The sequence below is a fragment of the Empidonax traillii genome, unplaced genomic scaffold (assembly GCF_003031625.1).
Source record: "Empidonax traillii isolate 1590-97213 ecotype Southwest subspecies unplaced genomic scaffold, ASM303162v1 scaffold815:size503231, whole genome shotgun sequence".
Classification (NCBI taxonomy): domain Eukaryota; kingdom Metazoa; phylum Chordata; class Aves; order Passeriformes; family Tyrannidae; genus Empidonax; species Empidonax traillii.
The window spans coordinates 34,981-56,466 of NW_020956008.1; the positions used below are offsets into that span (position 1 = coordinate 34,981).

A 21,486-nucleotide genomic window follows, 5' to 3' on the forward strand; every position below is an offset into this window, starting at 1 on the left:
AAAACATAACTACTGACATTGAATCTGATTTGGATATTACATATTCTCCTTTTACAACAGTGAAGACTTGTATAAAGTTACTGAGGATATCAGGGGTCAGGATTTGCCTTCTGACAAATAAGCCAGTATTTTCTTTCTTATTAGATTATGTATCTCTGTTTACACAAATTCAAGATGTTTGCCAGCTGAATTGTTCCCATGGGTGAAGTCCTACTTTCCCTTTTCACCCAGAAAGTTACTGTCATGGGGTTTCTTTTATAAAACCTGCAGGGAATCTTCAGTGAAAGGTATGAAAAAGTGGCAAGTATCAAAATTTATTGAGTTGATTTATTTGATTAAATAAGTAATAAAATTTTCATAGTTAGGAAAGTATAAGATAATATTTCTAATTATAAGATTTACAATGTCTCTGATCCTAAACTATATTTTCACTGCCATTTTATTTCCATCATAAAAATTCTACTTTATCAACCCCAGAATAAAACAGAGAGGTCTCTCGAAGCATCTATTTTCTCCTTGTATTTCTCTGGCCAGATTAGTTACATTTACCATCCACAGTGTTTAATTTTAGGTCTAAAATTTTGTCTAAAATTCTACAGCACAGTGAATTCTCAGAAGGTCAATTTAAATAGTAATTACTTTGTTATAATTGCATTGATATTTGCTCTTTTAATAACCTGAAAACTATGCCCTGATGTACAAGACAGAGTGTAGCTCTATGTACTTTGATGGAAACATCTGTACAACTGTTGGCAGGAAGGGGTAAATTGCAGCAACTACATTATTCTATATGGCAGAAAAAGAGGGCAATTCATTGCCCCAACACCTGACAAAAGGAGATGGAATATCTGGGCTCAGAGTTTGACCCTTTGGTCAGACATCATTAGATGTGATGATGTCTGATGCAGGAGGTTAAAAGCAAAGTTGAATTGCTTTACAGCAGTGAGATATGTCTAGCATTCAAGTATTTTAGAAAGTAGGTATTTAGGGTTTGAATTAAAACTAAAGATTGTCACACACTGTTAGAAAACAGTTTGTCAGCATTCCAAAGCCCATTTCAGTAACTGGACTGTTACATGCCGAGTAGCAGTTGAATTCCCATCTCACAGAAGCCAGTCCTGCCTTGTGCCTCGAGGCTCTTGAGAGAGCAGGCAAACTTCATACCAAGATCAGCAAATTGTATTAAATTCGTGAAACTCCTGCAGTTGGCCTGCTTATTTGCTTACTTCACATTTATTCCTTTATATCCATCAGATTGTCAGGGTACTCTTATCTGCAAATCTTCTGGAAAAGTCCATCTCCAGAACGATCTCTGTCCTTTTCTTCTCAGTAAACATGTAAATATAAATAAGGTGTGGCAGTATTTGTAGTAATATTTACTTAGCAAAAAATCAGACCTAGTGGCTTGAAGGAGAAGTTAATTTGAGATCTGCTAATTGATTCAGCAGTAATGGAATACTGCTTAAAAGTTAGGACAATCTCCAGGGCTATATCAACAGAGAAAAAGGTAATCATATAAATGTAAACCATGTTTGAGACACATTAAATTTAAACCAGTACATTAACCTTTATCCAAGAATTAGGCTGCCAGTAGAGCACCTATTAAGGGGTGTAATGGTGGGTTTTATGCTACTTGCGGTTACCAGAAGATTCCAGGCTGTAGCTCTGCTCGAGTGCTTCCTCCAGTTCAAGGCTACCAAAGTGCACAATTACTGTCCCAGGAAAGAGCCTCCAGCCTTGTAGCCTTGGGAAATTATAAGAATGCTTCTGTATCTCAGGAATCAAGATAGTGATCTAGTATGGAACACTCAAAGCTTTTTGAGACTTTCCAGAACAAATTAAAGGAACAGTTTCTTCATGTGAAGATGCTGTCATTATTTCCAGTCTTACATTATCACAGTAAACTGGTATCTACTTTCTATTTGTGTCATGTCCTCACTCACCAATAACATCTGAGAAGACAGAAAAACAAAACATTGAAAGTCTGTATTTTATCTCAGCTTAAATCATCAACATTTAATAATACACTATAAACCATATTTCTTACTTGCCGTGTTTGCAGTGCCAAATATATGCAGAAGAAACATTACACAAATAAAGTATTCATGAGAACCGACTGGTTAGATGAATGAGTGACCAAAGTCAGTGATGAGAGAAGGAGAGGAAACACTCCCCTCTGGAGAAACTCCATCTAAGCTCCCTAAGCTATGTGACTCCTAGTTTTGAATGCACAGCAGTAGCATAGTATCTGAAAGAATTTGGCAGTGTATCTGATATGCTGCCAGCTCTGGAAGGAGCTCTGAGATAAACAGATGTTTGGGAGAGTGCTGAGAATCGTTGGATGTCATCCACAGCAGTGGCTCTCCACGAGCCATCTCCAGCCACAGGGACTTGTATTTGTGAGTGTGTAAATCACAGCCATGGTGTGTAGATCTCCAAGCAGCCCTGTGGGATCCCTGGAGTGAAGTGGCTTCTCTTGCCCCTCAAGAACACCACTCTGTAACACGGGGCAATCCTGACATGCTCTTTTCCGACTGGGGAGACTGTAAGACTCTCGTTCTCAAAATAAGACATTTACCAAAAAAAATTTGCTGGATCTAAATCTAATTCAGGCTGATAAAAGGACATCACGAAAATTTTTGTTGTAGGCCATGGCATGATGTATGAGAGGAGAGATAGAGTGGTATCCCTCTCAACAGTTCAACCTAAAGCAAGAGGAGAATGGTATTTTATTATCAGGGAGTGAGATCCACTGACCTGATAGGTGTGCTCCAACAGTAATTTGCATTTTGGTGATTTACCTTCTTGTCAGACTGTTGTCCCTTATTTCAGCACCTCAGTTCTTACCAATTTGCTCTTGAACAAAAACAAAACATTAGCTAAAGCTCCCAGGGCATGTAGTTCTGATGAGAATTATAATTACTCCTAACCACTAAACATTCCTGTGTCCAAGTATTTTAACTAGCCTTGAGAAGTTCCACAGAAAAACACTGAAAGGCTTTCCATATCAACACAAACATGACATTTTGTGATACAGTTTTAAATAGATAATTTTCAGATACCAAATCTATAAATGAGCTTTTTTCATTATTTATTATTAGAATAAATTGCTACAGGGACACCAAAATCAGTAAATCAAATGAGCAAATAGTCTTTAGGAAAGCCCCAAGTGATCTTTGGTGAAGTATTTATGAATGATTCTGACTGAGGAGGGCAGTATTTTTGAAGTTTTGAAGAAATGTATAGGCATTGTTCTGAAGAGCAAAGACAGTATTTCAGAGTAAGCACGTCAGGAAAATGGTGGGGCCGTACTGACGTGACAGACCTTAACAACAAAAGTAAGATTTTTACTGCCTTTTTTTAGACAAAGAAAAATAAGCAAGTGACAAAGGGTGAACCATAGATTTCTCTTTATTCTATGCATAGATTTTTATTACTAGTGATGATACATATGATGGCAGGAATCCAATATAGCATTTGAAACCCTAAGCAAGAGTGTGGGCAGAGTCATTAAATATGAGAATGTTTTTCCTGTTTTTTCTTTTATTGTGTACTTTCTGCATGGGAACCAATTTAAGAAAAAAGGAAGGAATTCCACAACAGGAAATAGTATTGCTGTCTTCCTTTCCAGACTTGCCCTACGCTTCACGCTTCTAAAAAACATTAAAAACATATGCTTTTTTTATTCCATGCAGTTATGTGTACAATGCCTAATGTTTTGGATGATCTTTCAGCCTGTTCTCTTTGTTGAATGTATTAGCAAGATGTATGAGCAACTTATCATGTGAATCTCTGCATAAATGGTCAAGTGTAAGCATAGAGGCTGCTCCGAGCTTCTTTAGTATGTACTTGTCATATTTAAGTCAAGGGTCATTCATTCAGGTTTCCTTCTTAAATGGGAAAATCTCTCTCACTGACATTCTCATAGCAAAAACTAGCATGGATTTGTTCTAATGTTATCACAGTGTGCAATGTGATAAGTACAAGCCATGTGTTACATATAAAAGTGCGAGTTCGTGTCATCAGGTCAGCTTTTAAAGCCTCCCAATTTTGGATTTCACGGTGGAATGAAATAGTAGCCACTGCAAGTTCCGCTTAAATGCAGTATTCTCAAACAACAGGTGTGCTGGGTAATTGTTTTCTCATCATGGTGCATATTTCACACTCCGTAACTCCCAAATGAAATACCAAAAGAATGTATAAAATTAAATGATTCAAAGATTTAAGGGGCTTTTTCTTGTGGTAAAGTGGAAATCTATTGAAATTCTAAAGCATTACAGAAATATAACCTTTAGTATTACGGATCTATCATTTTCTTCTTATTGCACTTATGGAGCTAAGTGTGTAGTTCATTTTTGTTTTCTTACGACTTTGAGACTTAAATGAGGGATAACTGTGCAAGACTGTATATGAAACAACAATAGATAAAGGATTCATTTCATCTCTTATTACATGCAGTACATATAAAACTTCATTCATATTTTGCTTTATAACTGTGATTTTGTTACTATTGTTTAAGAGGCACTTTGAAGACAAGGAACAATATGGAATTATGGCTCTTTTACTGAGAAATAGGTGTTCCAGTAAGTACTCTGCTTGGTAACATTTAAACTGTTCAGATTATATCAGGTCAGTGTAATTTGCTAGTAATGTAAAATTACACATTCCATCAAATGAAACAAACTTACACTATGCTAAGTGGGTTGAAGCACATAAGATTACTCAATAGGTATTTTCTGTTGCCATCTGTTATGAAAAAATTAATTTTCCTGTGATATACTTTATACTTTTTGTGTACTCTCACAAATACTGCGTATAGAAGAAAGAGTTGCTAATTAGAACAAAATGCTGCTCATAATGAATCATAAAACACCTACTGATCCAACCCTATCTTTTAGTATTGAATTTTACTAATGCTCTCCTTTGTTTCCCAAATGACCTATCTTCTTTAATGATGGTTTGGATACTGGTAAGATTCAAATCCTCATCCAAAGGCCATGACACTATTGACTAAATCTCTGTTGACTTCGCTGAGAATGTGAAATACTGTATTGCAAGATAAAATCAGCACGTAGGTGCTCAGTGAAACTGAAGAGTCCATTAGTGCCTTAACTCTTAAATTACCATCTGGGTATCTCTCTTGATAAGGACAAGCTAAAAGGAAAAGTTACCCTTGTCATTAAATCTTTAACAATGTGATACTGACAGAATTGAGTCGTTCTTATTTTTAGCATTTTTAGATTGCATTCGTGCTCATTTCTTTCTCTAGATGTGGGCAAGCTGTGTTTCATTAGCTACTGTCTGATGTCTGGGTGCAGGAAGGTGCAGTGCTTTTTCTGTGTCCTGTATGCATTACAAGGGCATCTTCAACATTATGAATTAAACTCCAACTTACTGCATTAGAAGTATGGAAAACAGACTGCCAAAGTAATGGCATCTTGAATTAATATCAGTGCTTTAAAAATCTCGAACATACTCCCACTCCTCAACTCATCTTTCTGGTGTACAATTTCAGAGATGAGCTACTTAATTTTGCAGTGTTTTGATCCTAGATTTTTATATTCAGTTATATTTTAAAAGCAGAAATGCTCCATCACTTTTTAATAAGTTTCCTTCACTTAATATTAACTCCTTTTCTCTAAATAAGCCTTGTGTATTTTTTTCTGTACAGTAGATGCAGGCACTGGCACCGGTCTAGGCACAATTATTATGAATTATAGATACTGCAAGTGTGAGCACGAATCAGAGATTAGCACTGTATTTTAGAGGCTCACTTAGATTTATTCCACTAAATGATCCTTGGGAGATCTTGACAATAATTAGAAATATGGGTGCTCTCCGCTCTGTGTCCAGTCTTCACCAGTTCATGGGGGAACAACAAATAGAATTAACCATTAATTTAGGTCTTTAGGTCCTTGAAATGCACAGGACCAGACTTTCAGGTGTTCAGAAATTGTGCTGAGCCCTTCTAAAAATCTGGCTACTTATTTTGTGCCAAAATGGGAGCTGACCCCTTTTGAAATCCCTGGGTAATACCTCCTAAGCCCTGCTTTTATCTACCGTGAAAAAAACAATCAATTCACAAGGGCACAGATTCCTAATCCGATGTTGGTTGGCATGGCTTCTTCTGAGCAGAGACAACTGCTGACAGAGTTTGCAATTCTCTGCTATCTATGCCAGAGGTAAAGCTCCCAATTGCTCCCAGCCTGGGGCAGGCTCCCTCTAGTAGTGGGAAGAGGACTCTTCGAGGAGACTCTTCGCTGCCATCCTATGCCAGGGCCTAGCCCCAGCACTCACAAGGCCAGTCCAAGCCCTTGGAGGGCACAATACCTTCTCTTGCAGGAGCAATGGCTGACATTTCCTGGCATTCCTGCAGGCAGGGCAGTAGGAGCAAGGTGCAGGTGAACATGGGCAGGTCTGTATCCTCATATCCTCCGTGCATCCACTGTGGTGCACCCTTCCTGCTGGTACCAGCACTGGCTCTCCCACCTCACCTGCCTTTCAGATTTAGTAACACTTCTTGGCTTGCATGGCCAGGCTGATTGTGAGATCCTTGTGAAGTTTATCATCCTTCCACAGTAGGTTGCTGGAATTCCAGAATTCTAGGCTTGAGATGCTTACTGAGATCACCAGATCTGCACACAAGCCCTATGATTTTTTATATCAGGATAAATCTTGCAGAACATGAAGTACCATTTAGAGACGACAAGTGGTCAGACTTGAGACTTTCATAAATGAAATGAGCTCAGTTGGCTAGACCACGGTGCTGATAATACCAACACCACGGGTTTGATCCCCATATGAGTCACTCACTTAAGAGCTGGACTTGATGATCCTTGTGGGTCTCTTCCAACTCAGAATATTCTGTGATTCTTTGATACCCCAATAAAGGTACACTATGCCCCTCTAGAAGCTTTGTTTCTGAAAAAGTTGGGGAAGTCTTATGGGACAATTCCTGACCTGTCAGAAATTCTTTTCATTTCAGTAATAGAAGTGAAGCCAATAATTCCTACCAGCTGGGAATCTGCCCACTTACTCTTTCTAAATTACACTTTAAGTAAGTGCTTTTTAGGAAAAAAGATAGACTCAAACACCTTGTATCCAGGTATTCAAGAAAAAAGTCTCTCCTTGTTAGAAATTATTCTGTCAGAAACAAAAACAATGCATTAGAGTTGGAGAAAAAACAGGTGTGTAAAAGCCTTAAACTAATAATAAAAGTATTTCTTGAAATTCTCCTCCTACTTTTAAATTCCTCTCAGTTCATATGTCATCTCAACAGTATTACACACAGGCACACACACACACACACAAGAGGGTGGAGGGATGGAGAAACCTTTAAATGCGTAATACTGAGGCAAGGAAAATATGGCTTGTTCAACATTAACCTTGACAAATTCATGCTCTTGTCATTTAAATGAATGAACCTTTCCAGTGTCTAGATTGCTGGACCTTGGGAAACAGCAATGAGGAAGAATTGCAAAAATGTTGCTCATCTTTCTTAAATTATTTTTTTTTTTAAGTAAATGAATGATTTCATTGAAATCCAAATTAGGATGAATCTGCTCACTTGAATCACCTGTTCACAGCCAATGAACTTCCATGTGAACAGCGCTTACCCTCCTTGGTTGCCATGTATTGATCTAAAACTTCTTCCCTGAGCCTTCACTCTCCTTTTCCTCCTACAGGCAAAAGGTTAGAGTTAGATAATAGTATTAATTTTCCAGACATCTGCACATGTTTTAATAGCCTTTAGAAGGTTTGAAATGGTTTCTGTTTGACCACCACAGGGCTAAAATGCCATTAAGACTTAGATTGTAGCAATACATAACAATCATAGCCCTGTAGTTCAACCGGGCAATAAAAAAGCTAATTTATTTTATTGGAGATTTAAATTAATGTGATGAACTCCTTTCTCAACAGGAGCTGCAACACCACTCTTACAAAAAAATACCACGGCCCTGCATATTTTCAAAACCAGATAAAATACTCGTGACAAACCTTGTATATGTATTGTGCATGCTTTTTGGAGTGTTTGTAGGTGTGTGTGTGTGTTCATATAATACTACTTACTGTTCCTGAGACCATTTTGGTTTTTGTGTCATATCTTCATTGCTAGTCTCATTTTTTTCTATCATCTAGCTCATAGGCTCAGCAAGAAGAAAGTGATTAATAGGGCAGTCTCCAGCATTAATGTTGGGGTTTTTTTACCACCTTGAGAACTGGAATTTTCTTGTGGGCAAAAAATATTGCTGGTTAGGCAAATTCGGTTTAAAATAGCTTTTAAAACAGAGATATGCATTTTAAAAGGATATTTTTGAAAATCTGTGAAAGAAATATTTAGAGCTCAGACAGTTATCATTTCCGACTATATGCCAGAGGAAAGCTTCAGCTTATCCCATTATAAAGTGATAAAGCAGCATTTGATGGCAGCAGCTTCTGTGATAAAGTGATCATGGCAGCACTGAGAATGAATCTAATAAGGGAATTGATCTGTAGATTCCAATTCTGTAAGAGCCAACATCGATCAACATAAATGTCAATAAGAAGATCGTACTGAGGTCTGCCTAATTCCTTTAGATTATTTTGGGACATAGTCAGAAAGTGAATGTGAAAATGAATTTTAAACTGTAGGAATCACAAAGGCAACGACCAATATTATGTTGTGCTACCAGGAATATCACTGACTGCCATAGTATGAGCAACTTAGCAGCATGTAGAAATTAGTAAGTAGCTTTTAATCATATAAAGATTGATAATGCAATGACTGTTGCAGAAGTGAGACTGAAAGTCTGTACTTTTCTCCTGTGTTTTTATATTAAAGCATTTCTTAAATACAGTGAAGTAATAAAAAACAGCCCTCCTTTTTACTGCTAAAGCAGAGATAGCACGTGTAGGGCATGCCAGAAAAGATTAATGGTATAGTTCTTCCTTGTTATAGGAGTTCAGTATAAAGTTGTTTCCTAGACTCATTCTGACAATGCTGGAATGTTAAAAACAAAATGGTTTTGTGTGTGAACAGTGTAACAACAGGAGGTGTCAGGATATGCAGGATTCTTGCCTTTTGCTCTTTGGTGTTTCCTTAATTCATAGCACCTACATGATGCTGGTCCTCATTTAGCACACTGGAATTAACACATTAAGTAGCATTAGATCAATAGAAAGGCATTTACAAAAATAAGAAATAAGATCCAAATATGTGCTTAATAAGAGGCTAGACTCTTGCCCAACACTGTTCTCACAGCAGTGCTGTTTTACCATACTCCAAGGAGTCATCCATTTGCAAGCTTGTTGAAAACATTCTTTCATTAATTATTCACATTCTGACTAGCTGATTACCCGGTCATTCATGTAAACTGTTGACTTTACAGTAATTACTAACCACAGGGAACTTTATACATACATTTTCCTAAGAAATTAAATTAGCTCATTTTAATATTACTGCAATATTTACAGACTCCTGCCGTAGTGCTATTAAAATGAGAACACACACTTTGGAATCTCAAAACTTGAAAACACTGATAGACTTATAAAATGAAAACCAGGATCAGAGAGGATTATTCTGTGTCTTTCAATGTAACTTTCATTTAAGGCAGTTTATGAAAATTAATAAAACTAAGGATTTGGAACAGGAGTAATTTTAGTCTTACATTAATGTTGTCAACTCTGTGAAGAATGCAGAGAGATTATGTTATTTGTGTTTATATATCAAGTGCCTGCTTAATACCTCCCAATTTATACCCTAGAATATAAGTTTCCAACCTTCTGAGTTACTGTGGAATCTAATTCACTAGATTTTCCCATCTCTGGATGGCTCAATAATAATATATACCCACAAGCTTGGAAAATCTGCAGCAGACACAAATGAAAGCTTTGTTTTACTTTTTGTGCTGAATTTACCTTCTTAACAGGATTTTCTGATGTAGTTTTAGCATCCTAATCTTCCATACAAATGTTTGTAGTATCATACCCTTTTCTTGGATGTTGTCTTAAGTCTCAGTAAGCATGCCTGGAGGATTTGCCAGCAAAACTAACAAACCACTATTAATTCTGGGTTTGCATTTAAAGTCTAAAATCTTCTGTATAGTTTTTTTAGCAAAGTGTGCCTTGTAGGAGGGAAAACCCACAAAAAAAAAAAAAAAAAAAGGTGGAAAATCAAATTAGAACTTTCATGGAAGCATTTTTATTTGATAATGGAAAATTCAAATCCACTCACTTCACTTGAAATTTATGGAATAGCTGAAAAATTCCTCTTTTTTTTTTTTTTTTTTTGTACTGAGAACTCATTTATCTTACTGAAATGTATTTTACAGTTAATCCTTTAATATTCATTTATGTATAACTCTTCCTCCTATTACCACTGAGCAGTTCTGCATGTCTGTGATTGTTTCCTATATTTTACACAGCTGCAGGTAAAACCAATAAAAATCTCCAACTGTTTGCTCATACCGCTGTAAGAGTTGTCCTGGGGTTCACTTACTGTGTATTAAGCCCCTCCTCCCCCCAAAAATAAATACAACCAGCTATAGTGGTGGTCTCTGTGATACAGCTGCTGAGAACCCTTGCAGCAACATACTGAGCAAACTGAGTTAATCTGTCGAGACAGACCTTAAGAAAAAACAGCATAATAAATGTGAAAGACAACATCCATGCCTGTACTAAATACAGTGGAGTTTGAGACTTCTGGGTTGCTTTGCCTGAGCTGTATAATGTTTCATGATATACACCCTTTTGCCAAATATCAAGTACCTTCATTAACAGCTTGATCTGTTGTAAATGGTGTCTGTAGCAACAGAGAAATAGAAAAAAATAGCTCAGTGTGGTGCATTAGCTTTACAATCAGAAGTTATATGTTCTTGCCCGTGCAGAGCTATATTAATAGCTTTTAGAGGTCTAAAATTAATGAACACATAATTACCTAGCGTAAGGGGGAGTATTTTACACAGTCAAAGGCTGTTAGTTTCTCACTCCAGTTTTAGCCCCAATCCTGTACGTGGTTAAACGCAGCCCAGCAGTAGGAGCAAGGAGTTCCCTGACAAGCTGGCTTCATATTGCACGTTCTCCAAAATGTCTTCCGTGGCTAAGTCCTGTTGCCCATGTTGCACAGCTTCATTCTCTTTCTCTAGGTGATGTCCTGCAGCAGAACAATAGGGTCAGAAGAGAGCTGTGGGGAACCTTTGCTCCTGTGCCTCACTGATACTCCACTATTTTCTCTTCCCTGGCTACTTGATGCCAAATTTTGGTGCTTAAAAAAAATGTACAGGTACAGATCAGTTGGTAATGGTTGCTATATGTACAAGTGAAAATATGAGCTTAAATATTTGTTGCAAAATAATCTCAAATAGTCAAATATGTAACGAGTTTTATAAGTTGTATAAACAGAGAAGGACTGTTGAGCTGTCATGTTACTACCAGTGAACATGAGCATGGACTCAGGACATGACCCTAATGCTGAGAGCAGGAAAAGTCAGTATCTGATTCTGTTGTTTCTTCCTTTGAAAATGTTGAACTTCCCCTACTGTGATTCCCCTTATCCAGGAATTAACAGCTGTTTTCCTATTTCTTCACCCTTTAAAAGAGACCATTCTTTTTAACGTGCTTGTGGAAAAACTAGAGAGACATGGGCCTACATGGATGTTTCATGTAGTTTATAAGCTAAGTCCATGTTTTACTCCTTGAACTAGCACCAAAAAAACCCACACATTATTATCTGTTTACTTCTGGGCAGAAATACAGAAACCTGGTTGTGCCTAAGGGACTTTGTTTCATGCTGAAACTGATGAAAAGTGGTAAAAAGGACAGGAATGCTTCTTTAAAGACATATTTTATTCTGCAGCTGAACCAGAGTAATGCTGGGCTTCATGTAAGTCTGAAATATTTATAGTAGTCAGAATCAGAAGTAACTTCACAGTTACTTCTGTAACTGCTAAGAAATTACAGTTTCAAAGCAAATTATCAGAGATTTAGAAGGAAAGAAGGTGCATCTATTTTCAAAATTAAATGTCCTTTAAATTACCCTAAAGGATGTAGGTATAAAAAGCAATCTGGGGTGGCATATACCATGCACAGGAACTCTACTGGGAAGCTGCCTTTTTTCAGATGCAGAAAGCAGCTGGAAAGATGAAAAGTTCCTAACCCAGCTGGTTAATTAATGGGCAGCGCTTAGTGTGCAAATTGCTGTTGCCATTATAAACTGTGAAAGTGGAAAGAATAATTTTCATAGAATCATAGATTGGTTTGGATTGGAAGGGACCTAAAAACTCACCTTGTTCCAACCCCCCTGCCATAGGCAGGGATGCCATTCACTAGGACCAGGTTTTCATTTACACAAAGTTAAAACAGTAATGGCCATGAAGTTCTGTTTATATTAAATGAATAGTAGGAAAGTAGGACATAATTCATAATTTTCTATTAAATACACAACTTTCAGAGCTGAAAAAAAATTATAATCTTATTTTTCTTGACATCAGTTATATACAATAAAATGTCAGACTGCTGAATGTGCACAGTATACAATTGCAAGTATATTTCCCATGTTAGTGATTATTACAATTAAATAAAATAGAAGCATCTTTTTGCAGCTTTCATTTTGTTTCATATTTGGCTGCTTTTTGTTGACAACTACTTGTTCTGTTCACTTTAAAAAGCAGAATTACCATATGTCAAAAGCATATGTATTGCAAACTCTTATTTGTCTGAAGGCAAAATCTATTCCTGCTTTCAGATGTTTTATTATTTTTTCCTGAACTATGTTTAATTTTCTTCTTAGTTCCAGAATATTTAGTAGATGAGAAATTCAGACTTTGTGTTTTGAGGAGTACATTTTCCTAATCTAGGTAACTTATGATGGAATAGGTGAAGGATGTTCCCTCATGTCCAGCTGAAAATCCTCTCTGGAATTTATCTAAGGACTGCAAAAATTGAGATTTTGTTTCATGAAAAATTATACTTCTACATAAGCTATTAGTATGTAAATAACATACCTAATAATTTTTTTTTCCTTCTGTGGTCTGCTATCTATGTGCAGTGGAAATGTAGTATAGACTACTATTTCTTTAAAACTAAAGTTCATGCCAGATGTGATTTGTTCATAGATGCTTCTGATGGATATGGCAGTTAAAGATGAACAAGGGAACAGGAAAGTGAGATAAGTCAGATGATTGTGAACAAAACAATCAACTAGAAAGAGCTCTTGTTTTTCATGAGCCTCTGGTACACCTATAAAGATATCACTATATCAACACTTTTCTTGTGTTGCACTTCTTTTATGTTTTTTTAGCTCATTTACTACAACAGGGCTAGAACTGCAGCGGTGGTGGTGTTGATTGTGGTCTTGAGGGGAATATTCTCTGTGCAGATAATTATTAAAAGTGAGTGGGGTGAAGGCTGCAGAACAGGTAGTTCCTGCCAGCCCATTTGCAATCGCCAGGCTATAGAGGAGGGCAGTCCAGAGCGTGCCTGTTCAGGTTTGTGATGCCCCGGGTAACAGGAAAGACAGGAGAGGGCCACACACACCAGACAAACATTTACTACTCTGGCACAGAGCACCAGGATGAAAATGTCTCCTTAGTACCTAGAGAGTACTTTTCTTTTCTTGTGAATGATGGACTTTGGCTCATGTGAGAAAAGCAAAGCCAATTGATTTAATGGCAATTAACTCATCCGATATTGGAGACTGTGTATTGTTTGGCATAATTCATTGAAAAGTGTTCTGGCAAAGCTGCAGGCCATTAGATGTTTCAGAAAGGAGATGGGAACTGATAGATACTCTGTATAGATGTGTCAAGAGGCACAATAGTTAGGGGTGTCTCTCTGCAATATTGCCTCATGCCAGCAGGTAGTAGCCTTCTTTTATCTTCCAAGAAAGCCTAAATAAGGATGCTGCTGGGGGAGGGGGAGCTGGCCTGCTGTTTGATGGATTGGTCATCTTCTGCCAGATAATTGTATTTCCTATTGCACTTGATATAATAGGTTTCCACCTAAATTATCAATTATGTTGTTTTTATTTTTCACGTGGGTTACGGGAGTTAATCTTGACATTGAGCCACAAAGGGCACAGCCTTTTCTGCATCAATCTCACAGGTGAAGGAGGAGCTTTTCTTCTACTGGTCATGGCCAGCTGCAGAGAGGCCCCCTGTGTTCTGCTCCAGCCTCTGACCCTCTCATCACCCACTTTCTGGAGAGATGTGGGGCCAGTCAAGTTAAAATGCTATGAACTTCTTAGTCCACACCTACCCTGGCAGTAATCAGCACAGGGTAATTTCCAAGGATGTTAGCCCAGTCTGTGATGTATTCACTTCCATAAAGGTTTTCTGGTCTGCAGTTCAGTGATCCTGATGCTTTCCTGCTTTCAGAGGGGCCCAGACGATGCTCACGATCTATAAGTATGGCCCAGTTTCCCCCTATCATTATATAGGGCACCAACAAATAGGGAAGATAACTTGAATTTATAGTTGAAACCCCCAGTTTCATATTTAAGTATTCATTTAAACTGGTGTAATCTTTTCTGTGGAAGTCATTCTGTGCTGTTGTCTGCCTTTTGTTGCATTGTATCATGATAGCATCAGCAGTGATTTTAATACTGTACCATTTTCAAGGCAGCAGTAACTCCTTGATCTAGTTATGTGACTGTCATCTGAAAATAACCAAAAAGGACACAGTACATTTTGTGTATCTCAGAAGAAATCAGAATGAAGATACATAGTTAGCTCAATCTGTTACTTGATTTTAAATGGATCATTAATGAGGTTTTTTTAACAAACACTAGAGTTTTTCCTGTTTTTGAATTTGAAAACGGAGAAAAGAAAAATAAAGGAAAGAAAAGCAATTTTCTTATCCTTTTCTTTTGTAATTGGATGACTTGCCTCAGTACTGTGTGGTTATAGTTAATTAATGATCTCAAACTTTATTATGCTGTTTGTTAATGCTAGTCATTGTGCGGGCTGTGTCTGTTGGTTTATTTGCATATGTGTGGGGAGGAATATTCCCAATGTGATGATCTCGTTTGATACAGAAATAAAATCACATTATACATCTTGAGAACACACTTTCCTTCTTTGTTAATCATTTCAGTCTGCTGATTCACCTTTGTTATCAGTGTTTTCTAGTCTCATAGAGTTTAACCCTGGCAGAGGTGACTCAAACACAGCGTGACCCCTGTGCAGCCCAGCCCCTCTGGTCACTGAGCCAGTGGGAGGGACCCCCATAACCCAGAGCTGTTTTCAGGCTGCATTGCTGGGCTACCTCTGATCACTGGCCAAAATTGTTTGTTTTCTGCCTATTCCAACTGGGCTGATCTCTGCTCTGATGTCTGACACAGACAGTAACACCAGCACACTACATTCCATCAGATGACATTGTAGGGGAATATTTCATTTCCCTTACTGAGCTGCTTATATGTTCCATATTAAGTAATACAGTATTTAAATAATACTTGCTGGAAAAAAAGGGAAGACAGTTTTACAACAGTAAAACTCCTATAGCACTATTTCTAGGATACCTTTTTTCCTGGGAAAATAAATGTTCAACTATAAATGTTCATCCTTCTCAGATGTCCCAAGCCATCATCTCTAATGCACAGATCTGACTATTCTAACTTCCACTAAAATATCTCAGGTGAGTGGTTTCACTGAAAAAAGTAATTAATTCCTCTGCAAAGGGCAAATACACCACTTGTTCATAGCAACAGTGACTCTTGGTTCCCAAAGCAGTGGAATTCTCTGATAGTTCAGTGATATAGGTGGAATTATTGTCAAGAGTAACAAATGTACGAAGTCAGTAAAACTGTGAGTTTGTGAAGCTTTTACCTGGAGCTTAAATCTTGAACAAAGAGCTGAGAGTAGTGCTAGTAATAAGACTTTGAAAGGTGCATGCTGAAGGAGATAGGATCACTGATGTTAAGAAACACATAGCCTGGATGTAGTTAATGTTTATAATGAAATATTATCTTGGATACTGAGTGAATGTAGCATTTTCATCTGTTCAACAATATATTGGACAAAATATTTTTATACAGAATATTGATCATTTAAAATATTCTCCATAATCATTCTGCAACAGATCAAACCTCCTAAAGAATCCTGGATGAGTATGCAACTCTTGAGAAATGACTCCCAAATATATAATTAGTAGTTTTTAAAAAAACTTGCTAAATTTTCTGGAATAGATGCCTGAAGCACAGCATGCAGATAACAGAGGCTGTAGGCACGACCACCTGCTTTGTTCTCTGGCAGATTAATTTCTGCAGTGAGTACCAAGAGAGAGGGCTGGGGAGTAGTGTAAGATACTGTGTGACTCATGTTCCAGGGCCCTGCAAAGAACTGTCTTGCTATTGCTACTGCTGCACAGCGTGGAAAGGCTTTTGCGGCTGCAAATTCTTTTTCCCTCTTTGACCAGTCTTTTTGGATGGACAGGGGAATGAGACACTCACACAGCCTCGACAAATCTCCATGGTTTTTATCCTTCACAGGGTCCCCTGGCAATGCACCTGGCACCATTTGTTCCCCTAAGCTCAGCATCCTGGTGCTGAGGAATGGGGTGGATGTGGTCTCTTAGGTTGCAAGCCTGGAGAATTAATGGAAAAACAAGAAGAGCCTGACCCAAAGTTTTTTGTGGGGGTTTTTTGTTTGTTTATTTGTTTTGGGGGTTTTGTGGTGTTTTGGTTGGTTGGGTTTTGTTTGTTTGTTTTGTTTATATTTTTTTAGTCCGTTTTCATTGATTTCAATGGACTGTGAGTCAGATCCATACTGCCTGTTACATGGTATGTTGGCCCAGGGACTAACAAGACTGCAGATATTTCTTCTTTTGAAGTCATTGGCCAAGACACTCACATAAATCATGGATTTTATTGAAACTGCAATTAAAACAAATCAAGCTTAATGCATGCTGAAAGCCTTAGAATTTGTATACAGGTGAACGTGGAGGGAAAGGCACAAGCCCAGCCATCCTCCCAAGCAAAACTGAGAAAAGAACCGTGTATATAATTGAACAGCATGTGAATATTAATGCACAAAATCCTCTGAGTCCCCAGTTCCCTGATGCAATTATTTTCTATTCACATTAATTGTTCCTAACAGATGACATTAATGACTTTGAGTTAAAATGTGTGCAGAGGAGGCCTTTGGAAGATCAATACTGGTTAAAAATAGGGTCACTTTTGCAATCATTCAAGCAAGGTGTAACAGCTCGTAAATAAAACAACATTAACATGTTGATTGATTTATAAATGTTAATTTTGTAGTTCATTTTTATGCTTTTTTCCTGAAACCTGTCAAACTCTATGGATAATGGTGCGACTCATGTTCATTTGTCATTGTTGCATGTGAAGTAATGATAAGTTGCAAAACAGTGACTAGAAGAAAAAGTAGAGTTTGTTTTGGATGAAGAATGATCTGCTCTCCAGATAGGAAGTCTTGGACAAAGCAAGCACAAAGAGCAACGTTTCAAATTGGAACAAATCCTCTTTTACCTCGGGGTCTTCATTTCCCTTGAAACTGAACAGCAGAGTTTGGAATTTTAAAAATGCTGATCTGCTGCAGATTTGACAAACACTTATGCTTTGCTCATTCCCTTCTGCCCCCCCAGAAACTCCATTCACGCATCTTAGACCTCTCATCTGGGGATTTGCTTTCAGAAGTAGAACGAAACAGAAGCCTGATGCAAGCTCGAAGTGCTGATGCTCAGATTCACGTGAGTGTTTGTGCTGTCCTTGTACCCCTCATTTGGAACCTCCTTTTCGCCTCTGAAGTCCGATGCCAGGGATGAGCCATAAAGCTGATCTCTGAATTGAAACACTGTTGAGACAGATAACAATACTTCTACTTCCTTCTGTTCTCTGAAATTCAATATTGTGCCCTCAGTTGATATAGTAAGCAGATAGTGTCACTGTGTGCAAAAAAGGCGTAAATCTTTGCAATGTCCCCAGTATACCTTTTTGGCTATTGATTACATCTCAGAATCTCTGAGAAATGGTCAAGGAGCTTTTTATTAAAGCCCATGCACCGTATTATTCATTCTACTTTTATGATATATTATGTATGAACTTTTAAAAATTCATGGGCTCTGCATTTTTTTTTTTTCAGACAGAGTTAGCTTTGTGCTTATTTGGCAAAATGTTAGCCAGCGTGGCTTTCATGTTTCATTGTCAAAGAGAAAAGCAGCTTAAAAAACAAAAGTCACACAGAGGGAAACAAAGAGTACAAGAACAGAACATTGAACCTGCTTGTGCCTTTGATCTTGAAGTATAGTAGTGTCAACAAAAATGTAATCTCCTTTGTAATACGTACTTTAATGAAAAGGCATTGTTTCAAAGGTTCACAAAAATGCTAACAACCCTTTGCATTATATTTAATTAAGCCTTCAGGTTAGGCTTTTCTAATGTAGAGTTTTGTGTCTTTAATGGTCTGATTCTTTCAATTTTCTGTGATTTCTAGTGAAAATTGCATTTTTAAGCAGTAATACTACATTCAAGCCTTTTTACTCTAATTTCATTAAAGGTAATGACTAAAGAATCATGACTACAAAAAATTAAAATTTCACCTTGTCAGTTAATAGACCCATATGCAAGTTAAATGTATTTAATTAATGCATTATGAACATGCTATTCAAAATACTCTCTTGGATAATTTAGAGAATATAGGCAAATTGCAGGAGAAAATTCTACTCTTGTTAGTGATCTGAATGCAATCTAGAAATTGGGTAGATATCCTACTTCAGAATCTGGAGTGACATGATGTTTTTTGTCACATTTTCTCCCCTCTTGAACATTGAAGATGATTACAGTAATACAGTGTTCTTTTGCTTTTGCTTAGACATCTCCATTTTTCCCATAGCTGAAACTATAGTACCAAATGTCTTTTTCCTCTCTTAAGTGCAAAGGAAACAAAGTGAGGGGATGGGGAGGCTCAGACTAGCTGCAGATGACAGGAGGGCAGGACATGTCACTAGGCTCTTTTCTCCTACAGGAGGTTCTTAAAGGAAAGGATTTACAGGCATCCTTCCCTTAAACACTATGGTGGCTGGGACACAGGCCAGTATGAGGGGCAGGAATTTGACATGACATGTTTTTCCAATGCCACAGCTCAAATGCAGTGAAATAGCCAGAACAAGCAGATGCTGCCACTGGCCTCTGCACAGTCACCCTTACCGGCAATGACGCCGTCACAGCTGAGGAAACCCATGGGAACCCCCATGTCAGAAACAGAGACTAATTTCTCTAAACAAAGCGAAAAAGGCTGCTTCAGAGCCAAAGAAACAGGCATCAGCCTGCTTCCGAGGCTGAAAGATGCATCTTCCCAGAGCCAGTGGATTTAAAGGCTATTTCTCCTGCATCCATTTGACTTCCTCGGAGAACATGTACCCATAACTCCCAAAGGTGAAATGTGCTCTTGCTGCCTCTAAGTGATTTTCCCATTCATAGGGTTTGCCTGTGACAAAGAATAATGATTTGCCCTGTAGTTACGTTTGTCAAAAACAGAACATTATGATGTCAGTTGAGCAATGAACAGCTGTACTGATGAACTCCTCAGCAGTAAAAATTCTGCTCTCTCCCATTCAGCTGAAAAAAGGTTCAACCCTAGTAGTAATAAATGGGAGGGCATGGGGGAATAAGTGGAAGAAATTAGCAGAAGGCCGAAAAACATTTCAGTGTATGAGAAGTGCCTACAAACCAAGCTTTGTTCTAGAGATTTTCATGAAGAAGCCGTGTCTGTGGCGTATACATTTTTGATAATTGTTTTGTGGGTTCAGTAAATTCAGATTTCTTGTTTCTTCCTGAATATAAAGGTGAGTTCTTCATTTAAGCAAAATTAATTTGAGATATATCTACATTAAAAAACTCAATCAATATTGTTTCAGCTTTCAGTAAATATTGTTTCAGCTTGCCTTAATGAAATCCAAAGGGAAGTTTTATGAAACAGGGTCATAAAATCATAGAATCATTTGGGTTGAAAAAGACCCCTAAGACCATCAAATCCAACCATTAACCCTCTATTGGGTGGAAAGGTCCTATAGGATCACTGAGTCCAACCATTAACCCAGGGCTGGCAAGTCCACCACTAAACCATGTTCCCAGGTACCACATTCTTCCTAATATTCAATCTAAACCTTCCCTGGCACAACTTGAGGCCACTTCCTCTCATCCTATCAGTTGCTACTTGGGAGAAGAGACCCATTCTCACCTCACTGCAGCCTCCTTTCAAGTAGTCATGTTTGGTGTTCCTGGTAATTAAAACAATGTCTGATTTCTGTAAGGAAACTGGAGAATAGCACAACAGAATAGTGCAAGCACTTAACATTAGAGAAGCTCAAACGCTGTTAGGCACAAGAGTATTAGTTCGAAAACAAATTAAAGGCATCCTAGATACTCCTACAGAGGTTTAATATTTTACCTAAAGTGCTATCTACTCTTCATTACTCTCTTCCTCAAAGCTGGCACTTAGTCACAGTCAGCTGAAATTGCATTTGGAGAGGGGCGATAACTACACAAGTACTAAAGGCAGCCATAAAGTGTCAATAAATTGCATAAGCAAGAGGCTTCAGCTGTCTGCGAGCGACACAAAGATGGATTGTCCTACGTCAGAGAGTTTCTTAGACAAAGCTTTGAACTAGATAGGAAACCAAAATTAGACTGTAATGGAGAGATTCCATTCTCAGTGGAAATTCTGCTCAGGATACTAAATTAATTTACCTTGTCCAGGATGTACAGCCTCATCTGTTAAATTGTGGGGCTATAATGCAGTTGTCAAGATGTACTTGTATTCTTATAACTTTGTTTTCTGTATCTTACCAGAGCATGCTGCTTATGTATAAGGCATAATTCAAATAGAATAATCTTTAGCCAAAGAAGAGCAGAATACTAGTTCAAGAATAAAGAAGAAAACATTGAGGAAATGAAATTGTTAGCAATTTTTAATTTAGTTCCCTGTATTAAATTCACCAAATGCTATCAGTGTAACAGGAAGGTGGCAGTGGGTAACTTGCTTTTCCTTTGCCATTCTTAATCAAGGGGAATTTAAATGATCTTTTTCCACCCACAAGATATTTCTATTTCTTCTCATATTTTAGGATTGCCAGCAGAATGTGAAATCCAGTATACCTGTCTTGAAATGCCACAGTCAATTAAATATGACAGGTTCTAGTCGCCTGTATCCCCGGAGCAGCTGCAGCAGCAGTGAACTCTCCCTCTCAAGTGCTTGCAGTGAATATTCCAGTGGTTCCTCCTACACTTGGAATGATGGAAAGACATGCAGCAGAAGGGTAAATCAAATTAATTTTCTTAATTTATTATCTTAAGTTAATCTGAAACAAGATAAAATGAAAAGCTGCCTATTTCAGGCAGCTTTGTTCACTTTCTTCTCTATTTTGTATTGGAAACAGTTGTCACTAAACTCAGTAAGTTCTCACTGCAATATCTCCTTCCCTGTCACTACCTCCCATTTAATTTTTTTAGCAATTCCTTTGTCACTCCAATTTGCTTAGTCTCCTCATTAA

The 21,486-nt window shown here is 37.7% G+C and overlaps 1 protein-coding gene across 1 annotated transcript in view; it reads left to right on the forward strand.

The window, feature by feature from the left end:
• The window catches only part of LOC114066804 (nck-associated protein 5-like), a gene marked incomplete at its 5' end in the record, with an annotated part of 103,532 nt that overhangs the window by 16,195 nt on the left and 65,851 nt on the right, over positions 1 to 21,486 (forward strand). The window contains 2 exons of the mRNA XM_027901786.1: positions 17,581 to 17,685; positions 21,061 to 21,252. Of these exons, the coding sequence (XP_027757587.1) occupies positions 17,581 to 17,685; positions 21,061 to 21,252 (297 nt within the window). The remainder of the gene's footprint in view (positions 1 to 17,580; positions 17,686 to 21,060; positions 21,253 to 21,486) is intronic.